This window comes from Delphinus delphis, chromosome 1 (assembly GCF_949987515.2).
Source record: "Delphinus delphis chromosome 1, mDelDel1.2, whole genome shotgun sequence".
In the NCBI taxonomy this organism is placed as follows: Eukaryota; Metazoa; Chordata; class Mammalia; order Artiodactyla; family Delphinidae; genus Delphinus; species Delphinus delphis.
The window spans coordinates 156,487,741-156,502,521 of NC_082683.1; the positions used below are offsets into that span (position 1 = coordinate 156,487,741).

Consider the following 14,781-nt stretch of genomic DNA (forward strand, 5'->3'; position numbering starts at 1 on the left):
TCTAATCAAGTCTGGAACATCAACAATTACAAATAACCATACTTAAAAAGGCAACAGTGGTTCTAGAATCCTATATAAGAATATTCTTCTGATCTACTGTTAAAATTTCTATACCCAAAAGACTAAACATCCTTGCCAACTATCTAAGAGCTGTTATCCTAATGACTGTGATATTAAGGCATAAGAAATTATTATGTGCTCTATAAAAGAGTCCTTATAGCTTACAGCATTAGGATTGGTGAAAGTAAGAAAACAATGACTATTTCATGGACCAACTTAGAATTACAATGGACTCATACAATACAAAAAGTCTGTGCTTAGCCACACTGAAAATTCAGTGAATTTTGCCAGAAGGTGGTTACTGAGTATAATGCTTGTGCTTTTTCAAATTGTTAAACCATACATATTTCACCTTTGCTGAAAATGTCTTAGAATTGTCACCTGAGGTTCCTAACTCACACACTCACACAAATGTCCCCAGAGTTCTAAGCCACTGAAGGGATAAAAAACTTAAAGACAATATGTCTTTATTGATAAGTTTACCCTTATCAATTTTCACATATAGCTATGAGTTTTAAAGAAGCTTAATTTCCTAGAGAGTCATAATTTAATAATCATTCATCAACAAATAGTAACAAATATTGTACATTCTAGTCACTGTATGTTTAGACAAAGACCCCTACTCTCACGGAACTTACATTCTAGCTCATTTATTTGAGCAGGCAGCTGTCTTTGCTACCTACATGTGATTTGTCTTAATTTCATTATTTTGCTTTACCATCTGTATTTTACTATTCACAACTTCTAATCCATCTAAGTCCAATCACCCCTTTTTATTATTAAAATTTATTTTATTATTTTAAAAATACTTTTATTATTAAAATCATGTTACAAAGAAGTAAAAGGTATAATAACAATATATTTTCACTGGATCTTTCTAAATTAAAACTGTGCACATTTTCAGGTTTATAACTGATTTAGAGAAATTACATCAGTTGCAGGCTCTTCATAAATAACACCATTTTCTAATTTCTGACTGGGCTTATAAATGAGTGCATTATTTTCATTTTAATCATACTCAGTGATTAAGTCATTAGTGCTCTAACATCATCTTAGGTGGAATATTGTGTATGTGTTCCTTTAATGACTACATCACTCCCAAGTTTGCTGATCCCATCTTCTGTCACAAGTAAGAGAGCTCTCCTTCACATGACAAACCATCCTCCTATGATTTCCTAATCAGGCACGTGCCCAGAGACAAATGAAGCTCTCCCTTCCCTGGCATAAAGCCCAACTGAAATTTGTAGGAAAAAAAAAAGGTCAGCTTAATCAATTAGTTATTACACATGAATTAACAAACCTTTAGGGCCCAATCATATGCCTACTATTTAATGCTAGGAGACATGCCTTGAGTTTGGCTCAAGTACTCAGTGTAGTTGAAGGTGATGTATAACTGTTATCATTTTGAATTTAATTCCACCAAAGGGATATCCTAAAACTAGAGCATTATGGGAGGGTTATTAACCAAAGGACTAAATTAATGAAATAAACATCGATTAACAGAATCTTATATGGGAATAAAGTCTCCAAATTCAGTCACTGATTGAATGATTTTTTGACTGCACATTATTTGTCCAGCACTGTTTTGATGCCCTCACAGCTGAGTGCAGAAGGCAGCCAAGTAAGCAGGTAATTACAATTCACTGGGATAAGTGTAAGAAGGGAAATATAGGATGTGATACTGTGGGAACCCGTAGGAAAGGCACTTGAGAAAATTCAGAGAAGGTTCTTAGAGATATTGCCATGCAATTTAAGTCCTGAAGGATGGGAGAGGTGTTGGACACTCAAAAACTGGGTCCAGTTGAGAGGGCTAGGGGATGATGAGAGATGACAATGGACATACTTCACGGAGGGAATTGAGGAATAGAAAATTCAATACAACACAGTCCCTGTACACAAGATTCTGGCTAGCGAAGGGATCAGACACTGAAAAAATTATTGTGATTCAACATAAATAAATAGCAAAGGCATTAGAAAATCTAGTTTTTGACTATCTACGGCCTTTTTACATAAATTTTCTGAGTCTTACACGAGTACTCATTTTGTTCTCTTTACTGATGAGGAAGCTGTAACTAGACTAAAGTTTGAGGTCTCATAAAAGATGCCCTAAAATTCTGTTAATTTCAAATACTTACTATTATTTTGTGGAAGAGTAAATTTTTCTGATTATTAATAAAATTAATCTAAGTGATTACAGCTGTTAGCTCTCAATTACCAAGGGGCTGATTATTTGGGAGATCTGTTCTCTTTTTGTGCCCTTTGTGCTGTCTAGCATATAGCTATAATATCTAAACAGGAAAGAACATGCTAGTGGCAGCAGTAAGGTTCAGTACCATTGACTTCACGAGTTCCCAGAAGCTGTGGTAGCAGGCTTGCAGAAAGTGGAACAGATGGTAACAGAAGCAAGGATGTTTGAGTAATACAAAAATACCTGATCTTTCCAGCTGTCTTGTCTATGGACTGTCTTATCTTCCTAGAAAACTGAAAGACGGATGACAGCAGCAGATTATCTCCCATGACCTGAAACATGAAAAGAAAAGAACAGACATTAAAACAGTACTGCTCTATTGGATAACCACCAAGAATACTAGTCACAACTCACTACATTTAGGGGCATTTAATATTTATGCTAATTTTAATAAAGATAATTTAGGGGCATTTAATATTTATGCTAATTTTAATAAAGATCAATGAAGAATCTAATTAGAGCAATGTGTAACTAAATTGAGAAAGAAAATATTAACAAAGGAGTTCTTTTTTGTTAAATAACTTGTCAAGTTTCCATATTATTTTCATCATATAACTTTCAAAAAACAATCCATATTATCTAATCTTCAATTACTATCATGATCCTGTCCCCCATGCTTCCAATTCAAATGATCACAAATGGGAAAATATAAGTGATTTATTATCTTTCAGTGACTGACCCCTTCGCTAGCCAGAATCTTTTGTATAGGGACTGTGTTGTATTGAATTTTCTATTCCTCAATTCCCTCCGTGAAGTATGCCCATTGTCATCTCTCATCATCCCCTAGCCCTCTCTACTGGACCCAGTTTTCGAGTGTCCAACACCTCTCCCACCCTTAAGGACTTAAATTGCATGGCAATATCTCTAAGAACCCTTCTCTGAATTTTCTCAAGTGCCTTTCCTACGGGTTCCCACAGTATCACATCCTATATTTCCCTTCTTACACTTAGCCCAGTGAATTGTAATTACCTGCTTACTTGGCTGCCTTCTGCACTCAGCTGTGAGGGCATCAAAACAGTGCTGGACAAATAATGTGCAGTCAAAAAATCATTCAATCAGTGACTGAATTTGGAGACTTTATTCCCATATAAGATTCTGTTAATCGATGTTTATTTCATTAATTTAGTCCTTTGGTTAATAACCCTCCCATAATGCTCTAGTTTTAGGATATCCCTTTGGTGGAATTAAATTCAAAATGATAACAGTTATATATCACCTTCAACTACACTGAGTACTTGAGCCAAACTCAAGGCATGTCTCCTAGTATTAAATAGTAGGCAAATATTCACCAAATAATATGCACACAGAGATCAAGAAGATTATAATCCTTGTTCTCCACAGTGGGAAAGATAATTTTTAAAAATTTACTTAAAATAATAAGTTTTAATGATGGGGGTTGTTACCACCCCAGTTGAACTTTATGGGCAAAACCAAGGGTTAGCAAACTTCTGTAAAGGGCCAGAGAGTGAAGACTGGGGCCATATGGTCTCTGTCACAACTATGCACCTCATTATAGCAAAAGCAGCTGTGTCATAATAAGACTTTATTTACAAAACCAGGTGGTAGGCCGAATTTGGCCAGCATCCTGTAGCTTGCCAAGAGCTAAACCATGAAAGGCACAGCTAGTGTGGAATGCAAGAAAAAGGACTGAACTTGGGACTAGATATGGGTTCTAAAATCAGTTCCTTACATTGTCAGAACTATGTCTAGACTCTGTAAAAAAAAACCCAGAAAATAAGATATGGCCTTGGATGTTAAGGTGCTTTAAACACTGGTAGGGGAGATAACAACAACATACAGGAAATATTATTAAATATTTTTATAAAAACAATGTAAATAAGTACTAATTGTGATTCACTGCTTTACGAATTCTAATGAAAGGGAGTTCAGTGAGCGGTGGCATTAATAAGGAAAGTATCATGGAAAACCAGAACTTGAGTATGATAAGTATTTGAATTTAGTGAGGGATAAAAGGTAACTTAGGGTGTGAAAAGCAACATAAAGACAATGAAAGGCTAAATAAGCATAATGGTATTTTGTGAGCCTTGAGAAAAAAGGCCAAATAAGAGTAGAAGACATATATTAATTAGGAAGGAGTGAGAAAGGGCAGGGTAGTCTACGGTAGATTATAACATAGAAAGGATATCTCTCTTTTCTACGTCATAGAGTTCAGTATCACAATGTATTAAATTTTTTTCTGATTATCAACTATGAGATAACTATCAATCTAAATGTTTCCATTCTCTTTAAAAATATAAATTTCTATAGTTTTATTACATTTAGAGGAATTTATCTTCCTAGACCTCAGGACAAGTAAGTATGAATAAGATTAGAGAATGGGCCCTTTCTCTGAAACCAAGAACAACTTATCAACTATCAGGACAAAGAAAGTGTGTTCTAAAACCATCTAGCATATTATAATTGCAGCTATGGAACTAGCTACAGTGCTTCTCCATCAGGTGGATTTTTTTCTACTCTGTACTACTGCAAACATATATATTCTTATACGCTAACTTTTACCTCCAGTTCCGTATATCCAGTAATCCACAGATGTGGTCCTAGCAACAAGAGAGACACATGGAGCAAACCTAAACTCAACCTACAACTTTTAATTGCCCAGCTGAGCAGTACCACCAGTTAACTCACAGGTGTGTGATAAATAAATGCCTATTGCTTTATGCCACTGAGATTTTTGTGGTCTGTTATAAAGACACAGCTAACTGCTATAATCTACCTCTAGGTTTTTTCCATCGCAGCTCCCTGTCTCCCTCCGCCCAAGGTAAATAATGTCCTGAATCCCATTTATCATTCCCTTGCTTTCCTTTTTATATAATTTGTTAGATCTATTTCTATCCTAAGTATATATTTTTATTTTATTAATTTGTGACAAAACACATTATATACAATCTTTTGAGAATTACTTTTTTTATTTTGTGTATGGTATGTGGGCCTCTCACTGCCGCGGCCCCTCCCGCCGCGGAGCACAGGCCCCGGACGCGCAGGCCCAGCCGCTCCGCGGCACGCGGGACCCTCCCAGACCGGGGCACGAACCCGCGCCCCCGCATCGGCAGGCGGATTCCCAACCACTGCGCCACCAGGGAAGCCCTACTTTTTTCATTAAATGTTCTATTGCTAAAATTCATCCACATTGTGGCATGTTGCTGTAGTTCATTTGTTTTGATTACTCCATAAATTGTTCAATTTGTGTACATACCAGTTAATACATTCAATTTTCTTCAGATATAAACACTTAGATTGTTTCCAAGTTTTGTTACTGTCCATACCGCTATTATAAATATCCTTTTGCATGACTTTTGCTCTCAATGGGAAAGGGTATGCACTAGCAGCAAAACTACTAGACAATGGGCTATGTTTATGCTCAACTTTAGGAAATAATGTCAAGCTGTTTGCCAAAGTGACTGGACCAATTTAACCTCACTAGCAACAATAAGAAATCTCATGTATCCACATCTCCTCCAACATTTAATATTTTAAGACTTTTTTATTTGTTGCCAATTGAATGAGTATAAAATACTCTCACTGTAGTCTTGAAAAGTATTTCTCTGAACACTCATGAAGTTGAACATCTCTTCATAGGCCTTGGGTATTTTCAGTGAAATGCTGTGCATGTTATTTGCAGATTTTTCTACTGGGCTGTTTTTGCCTTTTTAAATTGATTGTAGGAGTTCTGATATATTCTGTATACTAATCCCTTATTGCCTATATGTTTCACATAGTCCTTTAACATACTCAAATTTATCAATCTTTTATTAAAGTCAAAACTTTTTGTGCCTTTTAAGAAATCATTCCCTACTGCAATGTTGAAAGATATTTATCTATATTTTACTAAAGAATTTTAAAGTCCTGCTTTTGCCCTTTAGGAACTAAATTCATTTGGAGTTAATTATTTGTATTTGATGTGATGTCAGGATGAAATTCCATTCTACCCATAAGGACAAGCACTTTTTTTCCCAGCCCTATATATTGAATAGTTCTCATCTTTTTCCCACCAATGGGGCATGCCTCCTTTGCCATTTGTTAAAGTTTATGGTTTACTCACTTCATCCCTGCTCCAGGTTCTCCGCCTTGTAATAGTTAAGTGATCAGGAGGCTCTGTTGGTTGAGGTCTTGGATCACTAGACCGACAGTTGTTTCCTTCTGGTGTTTTAGAATGAACTAATGGAGGGATCTTCCGGAAGTTGAGGCTTTCATCAAAAACACGATCAACTAACTAATAGGACAAAAGCAAATCCTTATGAGCACAGAGTAATTTGGAAAAATATAGATATTGGCATTATAGTTTTTATAATTAGACAGAAGTCATTCCATTCTCAGGTAGTAATAGAAGCATGAAATCTTCAATAAACCAATTACTTTCTTTTTATAAGCACTTCAAAGGTGTCTGTTTTATAAAATAAATGTTCGTCTACATCGATTTTCAAAATCCAAAATATGTAACTATGTTAAATTTGAGTCTTCCATGGATAAGGTTTCCCCTAAATGGAAAGCACAGATAGTAAATAGAAAAAACTGAGCCATGTATATGGACAAGGAGTTTATTTTACTCACATTGCCTTGCCCGTGTAAAATAATCTTTCTTTTTCTTTTAGTTTCCTATCTTGCTTTTTTCCTTTTTTTCTCCCCAAATCCAGGTGCCAAATTTCTTCACAGATAAATAAATTGCAAATTATAATTAAGTTTCCAAAAAAAAAGTTTTTTTTGGTTCACAAAGTAAGTAGTTTTTGGTCTTAGATAAACTTTTAGCAATGTTACAGAAATGACATATTCCAGTACAAATGATATACTGCCATCTACAGTGCAAATTATACACATACGGTACAAAGTAGCTCAGGTTTACTGAAGAAGGAATAAACTTTAGTACAATAATAAGAAATAAAGCCAAAAGGAAAAAATGGAAGTCTACTCAATGAAATGTTTGAAAAATTTTACTGGGTCTGAGTGAAGGTACAATCATGTTAGACATTTAGTTAGACAGCTGTGAAAATAATATCTTCATCATTTAAAGTGTACCAGAAGAATTGTGTATGTCTTGCCACCAAGAGGATTCTTTTGTTTTTCACCAATAAGAATGATTTTTATATACATTTACAATTGATCACTGTGGTAACAAAACTCTACACAGGTTGATGAAACATCATTTACCAAATTAGGCAACACATAAACGGGAAAAAAAAACAACCAAAAAATGACCATTAAAGAATAAGATTATAAAGGTGACAAAAAGCAACTGAAGAAAATTTTAGTAGTACAGTTTACCAGAATTAAATTTGTCAAAGAGGCTAGCCATTTTTGGCTACTATTGAGAACATTATTTTATAAAATTAAGGGAGTGGAATGAATCATCAATATTAGGGGCTGGCAAATTTTTTCTGTAAAAGGTCAGATAATAAATATTTTAGGCTTTGCAGCCATACAGCTTCTGTCCGACTACTCAATTCTGACGTTGTAGCATAAAACAGCCAGATGATAATTAAACAAATTAGTGTGGCTTTGTTCTAATAAAACTATAATTCATTTTTCAAAATGCCAATCTTTTGTTTGCATCTCTGCACCAAATCAAGAGAGCCAACATGGCCAGAGTACATTATTTTTATATTATATGTTAAAGGCACCTTCTGGAGCCATGTATGTACATGGTGCCCCCAGGAGTGGGAGGGCAGGAGGCCCTGGTTTTGGAAGGGCAATAGTCTATATATGCTAACTTACATTGCAGAGTTCACGAGTGTTTCAAAACTGGATACACATATTTGAGTGTGTGTGTAGGTATATTTCAATTTTTTAAGAATCTTCGTGTATACATATGCATGTGTATATTCATCAACAGAATTATTTGAAGTCGTGAAAACTGTAGAATTTTTCTCTTTCTTTGCTACTAGAGATAACTCCTAGTTAAGAAGCTACGTAAAATTTACAAAAACTTTATACAACTATTTACTATTTATACATTTACCAAATTTGGATTTGCTTTTCAGATACCGTTTATTTTCATATTTTACAAAGTGCTTATTTTAAATCATTTTATAGCTTCATGTTAATAGTAGACAAAATGTTAGCCTTTACTAGTTTTGTTATAAAAACATAAAAGAAACTTGTTAAAGTAAAGTTGGAAAATGCAGAGCTTCATGCAAACAGGAAGGGTGGACGTAACTAAAATAAACTAAGCAAAAAGCTAAAAGCAAAAGAAATAAAGAAAAGAAAGAACCTTATGCATTTCTCCATGAAGATCTCCTACCTCTTCTCTAGTGTCTATGGCAGAGCCAGGGGTGGTGGCAGCAGTGCTTACTGTGGTACTAGGGGCAGTGCCTGATGAAGTCACTGAATCTATCTCTCCTGCTACATCGTTGATTTCCCGAGCAATGAGAGCAAGATCTTGGCTGATCCTGGCAATAATTTTAGAAAAGAAGTTTAATACTTTCAAATAACAGGTCTAGAAACAATCATTTTGATAGAATCAGTTACATAAATTGTATATTTAGTTAAAGATCTGTACTCAAAATTTAAGATTTTTTTGGACATGCTATTAACTATTTGATACTCAAAGTCTTAAACTTTAATTCCAAATATTAATAAAACTAAATTGCACGTCATCTGCAAGTTGTCACTTTGAAAAATACATGTTAAACACCTGAAGTACTGATATATCTTTTAAAAATACACTGTTAATGTTAATGACTATACAGGAGTTCTTAAACTTGGGGGTGGTGAACAGAATTCAAGGAGTCCATGAACTTGAATGAGAAAAGCAATTACAACTTTATTTTCACCACTCTCCTAACTGAAACTTAGCATTTCTTTCAATTATAAATACAAGCAATAAACAACAGTGGTATTAGCAATACTGCTGATTTTTTGTCAGTAAAAGTAATCACATTATAGTTGCTACAAGTACCTCAAAACACTTAGTCATCACTATTTCAAAATTACTGCAGTTCATTAAACCCACAGCCATAACATTCCATTTAGTACGTTAACAGAGAACCATATATTACTATATACCTTTAAAAATATTTTGATAACTGTATTTCAATATAATTGCATTTCTTTGTCATTCTAAGTATTTTACGTTTATGCATTTAGAAACATTCTTCTGAGAAGAGCTCCCTAAGCTTCCCCAGATGGCCCAAGGGGTGTATGGTACCAAGGTGAGGAACTGTGACACAGCATGGCACTTTACACCATATACCATACTTCACAGTACACAATATGTCATTTGAGGGTCACAAGATAGAGGCAGAGCTTGTGAGGTAGAACCTATCGGATTATGAATAAAGACACATTTTAGGAGAAAATTACTGGCTTGCTCATGACCATACAACTTAGAAGTAGCTAAGACAGGGCCAGATTCCAGGTTTAGAGCTTATTTCCATAAAGCCATTTATTTGTATTTTTAGCTACATGGATTGAAGAATTAAATAATTGCTATTGGTGATAACTGAACATTTTCTAAGTTATGCATCCCCTGCACATGATCTCTATTTGGCTACTTCCACAGGGAAGGTTTTGGAATGACAGAATATTTGTAAAGTACCTGTTTTAAGATTCCCAACTCTAAAATCCAAAGCACAAAGTAACAGTTTTTTAACTTATACAAAATGTGAGCTTGAAAGACTTTCAAGGAATGCAGTAATTGCATAAAAACTTAACTACAGATTTAAAAAGAAAAGCTATGTTGAAGCTACGGCCCAACAGAAGCAATCTGTGGTCAATTCCTTTTTATTTACCAAAAAATATTTACTAATCTGGCCACTGTGGTAGGCCCTAAGGGCTGCAATGGTGAATAAGCAGACAGGGTCCTTGGCTTCAGAAGCTTAGAATTATATTTTCAAATAATCAAAACCAATACTTACCATATATTATAATCAAAACCATTATAAAGAAGCTTTATATTCACCAACTCTAATTCTTACAACCACCTTGTAAGAGAGGTATTAATCAGCTTGTTTTGTAGATGAGGAAAATCAGCCTCAGGAGAGGTTATGCAACTAATTTTTCGGTTAAGGTCACAAACAGTAAGTGGTGTAACCAGATCTTTCTATACATCACGCTATATCTCATATTACCATTCCACAACTAATTTTTAAAAACTTGTTAACTGTTGATGTAACTCTTTTGAGAATGGGTGTAAACTGTTTCCTTAGATACAATATTCCACTCTTGTAATTTCCTAAAATAAATGAACTAGGATGAGAAACAGAATAACCCAGTTTAATGAGATAAGAAATAGGCAACTTTTACTTATCTAACGATCTATTTTGTTTTTAAAGTTTTTTATGCAGACATTTGTACGATGAAGCTTCTGATATTTGCAGAAAGCAGTAATGAATTAATTAAAAAAAACCCACAAACAACAGCAATGTCAACATGTTATACAGTAAAAACTGTACTACAATGAACTCTTAATGTATATACCACATATACTGTTCAGTTAGTAGGCATCCGAAAAGCTTTCTTTTAATTTACAAGTATGTTGCGTATATACCAGCTGTTTCTTTGCATGGCAATTCCTATCTTAAAGCTGACTCAATAATACAGACCATTAACTTAATTTAAATCTGCATTGCTTAAAAATCTGAGCACCTACTAAAACCAGTATTAGGAATTCTAAAAGACATATAAAATTATCAAGAAAAAAAAGCCAAAGTTATGAGTATCTTCAGAAATAACAGTTTTATGACTCAACATAGAGTATGGATCTATTCATATGGTTGTTCAATCTAGGCTTACAAATTAATTCTGTAGTACTTCTAGATTACAGTTATTAGAATATTTTACAATAATGTAGTACTTTATATCTCTTGTATTCTTTCTTTTATCTCCAAGTTTATAACCCCTGTTCTTATTCTCAATCTCCACCTCAATAAATCTGCTGAAGGAGGAAATTCTAAAATGAACAGACCTTTTATTTGGAGTTTTGCTTCCATCTGCTTCCTTTGCAATATCAATAAAAACTCAAGCCTTCTAATTAGAAAAATTGGATAATTTTCACATTTAATTTTATTTTATTACAAAATATGGATAGGAAAACAGTCCTTAAGGAAGGAAATATAGTTTCAGGGTTAAGTTCTATAACATCTGTGTAATTTTGTCTACCTTAGGGTCAGAACCAATAATCCAATTTCAAAAATTTTGTAGAAATGAATATGCATTATTTGTAAAAAGGTGGGGTAATGAGGACATACTTTATGAAGTTTATGATTTTCTCAGGTGAACTATCTCAGTAATGTCCCCTTTCTTATTTAAATCAATTAAAGGCTATTTTTCACTGAAGGGTTAAAAACAGGGGAAAATATATTAATAATACGCTTTGGGTATACTGGAAGTTTAAAATATTGAAAATGAGAGTGAGACCTTGTGAAATGCATGTCCTATTAAGCATGCAATATTTGCAAGTGTGACCTAATAACTATGACAGAAACAAACTATCAGACTTTATTGATTTAAATTACCAACATTAACAGCCTTTTAGGTTTTAAATTAACTGAAAAGGAAAATATCTGCTTTATCTTTTTAATAGCATATTAAGTTTCAAAAGTTTTTATATGTAAGTAGAGCTTCAAAGGATATACATATAAACCATGAGCATGAGACTGCCTTTGATATTACTGGAAAAAAGGAAGTGATGAGCTACTAAAGAAGTATACTAGCTTTAGAATCCTAACATTGAAGTGAATGATAACAAATCAAACCTCTTGTTACTTTAACACTGGATAAGAGATTATAACTGTAACTTTACTTAGCTTTTAAGAAATAATTTAGTCTACTTTTTAAATGACAAGAGTGATAAAAATATAAAATTAGTTTTAGGAGAGACATTAAGAGTCATTCCAGAAAATCTTATGTTGAATCTGACTTTATAATAAAGAATCAAAGAAGCCTAGCTCTCAAGAGGCATAAAGATTAACTCATATACTTGACCTAGCTAAAGACTATAGGGAAGGTTCACAAAAGTTTCCTACTGATAAGGAAGATCTTATTCTTCTTTTGATGGAAACTCTCAGTTATATTTATTATATGTTGATGGAATTTTGATGCAATATTACAAAAAACCTTAATGGAAGAATTATGGCAATCCACATCTATTGTGGGCATTTAATGAAAGCACGGAGAATTGGGAGAAATAGGTAACCTGAGCCACAAAAGACTGGCTTCGGTTGGGAGAGTAATGGATTGAAATTGGAAGCTCTTTTGGGTAGCCAAAGCAGTTTAATGGCTGGCCCAAATAGAGGAATAAAGTATGTAGAATCTATTTCTGGCCATCAAAAGAGGTAGGGATTTAATTATATATTTTTAAAAAAAGTTACCTCCCATTTTCTTCAATGAAACTAAGTTTAAACGTGAGCTTAGCACCACAGATACGTTATATTTACTTAAGTGTAGTCTTTAAACTTATGAATATGCTTCAAATATACTGAGCAAGTCATGAAGAGGTAATGGTAAGAAGATAACTTTGAAGGTCTTAGCACACTCTTGGCCATCAATAAACAGTTCCTAAATAAATGAGAAAAATTAAAGAAACAACCACCACCACACCACCCCATGCCATCTCCACCAGACACAAAGTCTGCAAGTTAAAAGAAGATGGTGTGAAGTCACCTGATAGGAAAATACTGCCCTTATTCAATGAGCAAGATTTGAGATAGCCAAAGTACATGCAAAGAGGTAGTATAAGGTACCCTCAGGTCAGAGAATATGATGAAGGCATAATATCTAGAAAATGCTGAAAAACTATAAGAAACTGAAGAATAACTGTCATTTGACAGTTATTCTGGGCAGATGTTTTGTTTCTACCCTTGCTATTTGGATCTGGCCTAGCCCAAAAGAACAAACAGACAGAGGCTGGACCTGGACTTCAGCTATTGTGAACCAATAAAGCTTAAAACTGACTGAACAGATGTACTTTATTCCTTGATAACGTAAATTTTATCTCTATGGTGTTTTCCCCGAAATAAAAAATACTTTAGTATTATTAAAGCTCACTTCCACACATACCCCCAAATATAGTATATCTTTTAACTGTATTGCCATTAAAAGACTTTTTTAACTAAAATAGATTGCTATGTATAGATGTTTCATTACATTACTTTATAGATGATAAGGAACCCCATACACTTAATTCTGGCCACTAAATTAAACTGACTCTTACCAAAAAAATAAAACAAAAAAGCTTTTAGTAATGTATTAAAATGACAAGTATTTGGTTTTTCATCGTTAAGATTACCATACATTTGTAATTTTAATTGAAAATATTATTTAGGCTTGAAAAATATAAACCATAGTTCTATTCTAAAATTTTTAAAAATGTATTTGATAGGTATTCTTATTTGAATTTCACTAATAAAAGTATTATATGTAAAAGACCTGGTAATAATAAAAGCTTTTTCCCTCTTGACATGAACTGTCAGATGACTACTTTGGAGGCTATCAAATCAGGCAGTAGGACTCATTAGGTGGGTGTTCTGTGATACATTTATTTAACAATCATTTCAATATTTAAAAAAAAAACAGACCACTTATATATCAGCGTTATTATTCTCAGGTAAAAAAGAACATTTTAAAATAATGTTTGGATTGAAAATGTGAACAAAACCTTGGCTGGGATTCTTAGGTTTCCTATTTGTATAGGGTAAGCCTAACAGAATATTTTATAAATTATAAGAATATCACATTGATTCTGAAACTCCAATTACATCTGGAGTCATACAGAAAACGGAAAGCTCACAATTAAGTTCTAAATATAATCATATTTGAGTATACACACACACCACACTGTTTTCTCTGCACTCCACTTAAATATAACATTTATTGCTAGCTTACTATATGTCAAGCACTATATGTAAAGCACATGCATCAGTCTGTCAACTCTCTCAAGTTGGCACTACTGTCACGTCCATTTTATGCATGAGATCACTAGAGCACAGTTACTTAACTTGTCAAGGGTCATACAGACCTTGTGGGTAGAGTTGGGTTTCAATCTAGAAGGCCTGATCCCAGAGTCCACGATTCTGATCATTCAGCTATACTGCATCCTTATAATTTAGGTTATACCTCTGAGTTTAACAGTATTCTAGGTTCACTCACCATTTCCTGGCAATATCATCTATGACCACAGCTTCAAGTATTTTCTCTTTGACTTCCAAAACGATGATTCTAGCTCTCATCAGCTTCCTATGTTGCAGAGCCATACGCTTTCACATGGCTGTTCCTTAAGTACCTTAAAGTCAGTATGTCCAAAACGAAGCTTGTCTTCCTTCCTGTCTTTTGTCTTCCTTATTCTTACCAATATCCATTTGAACAACCATAGAGTCATGCTGGCAATCATCAAACGCTGTCAGCTGTTACACGTCCATATCTCCACTTGTACCCTCACTAACACTATCTCAGGTCTTCAATATGTTGCACATTAACTTCTAGAATAGATTACTAGTTTATCTCTAGGCTCTCTTCTCTCTCTA

General features: G+C 33.9%; 1 protein-coding gene across 7 annotated transcripts in view; it reads right to left on the reverse strand.

Annotated features, from left to right (window-relative positions):
• Positions 1-14,781, reverse strand: part of CEP170 (centrosomal protein 170) — a 144,660-nt gene that overhangs the window by 4,160 nt on the left and 125,719 nt on the right. For 4 of the 7 annotated variants that reach the window (XM_059996791.2, XM_059996819.2, XM_059996801.2 and 1 more), the window contains 3 exons: positions 8,532-8,709; positions 6,369-6,539; positions 2,492-2,580 (listed from right to left, as the gene is read on the reverse strand). In XM_059996791.2, the coding sequence (XP_059852774.1) occupies positions 2,492-2,580; positions 6,369-6,539; positions 8,532-8,709 (438 nt within the window). The remainder of the gene's footprint in view (positions 1-2,491; positions 2,581-6,368; positions 6,540-8,531; positions 8,710-14,781) is intronic. The other 3 variants (XM_059996826.2, XM_059996812.2, XM_059996781.2) reach the window with 1 other exon arrangement.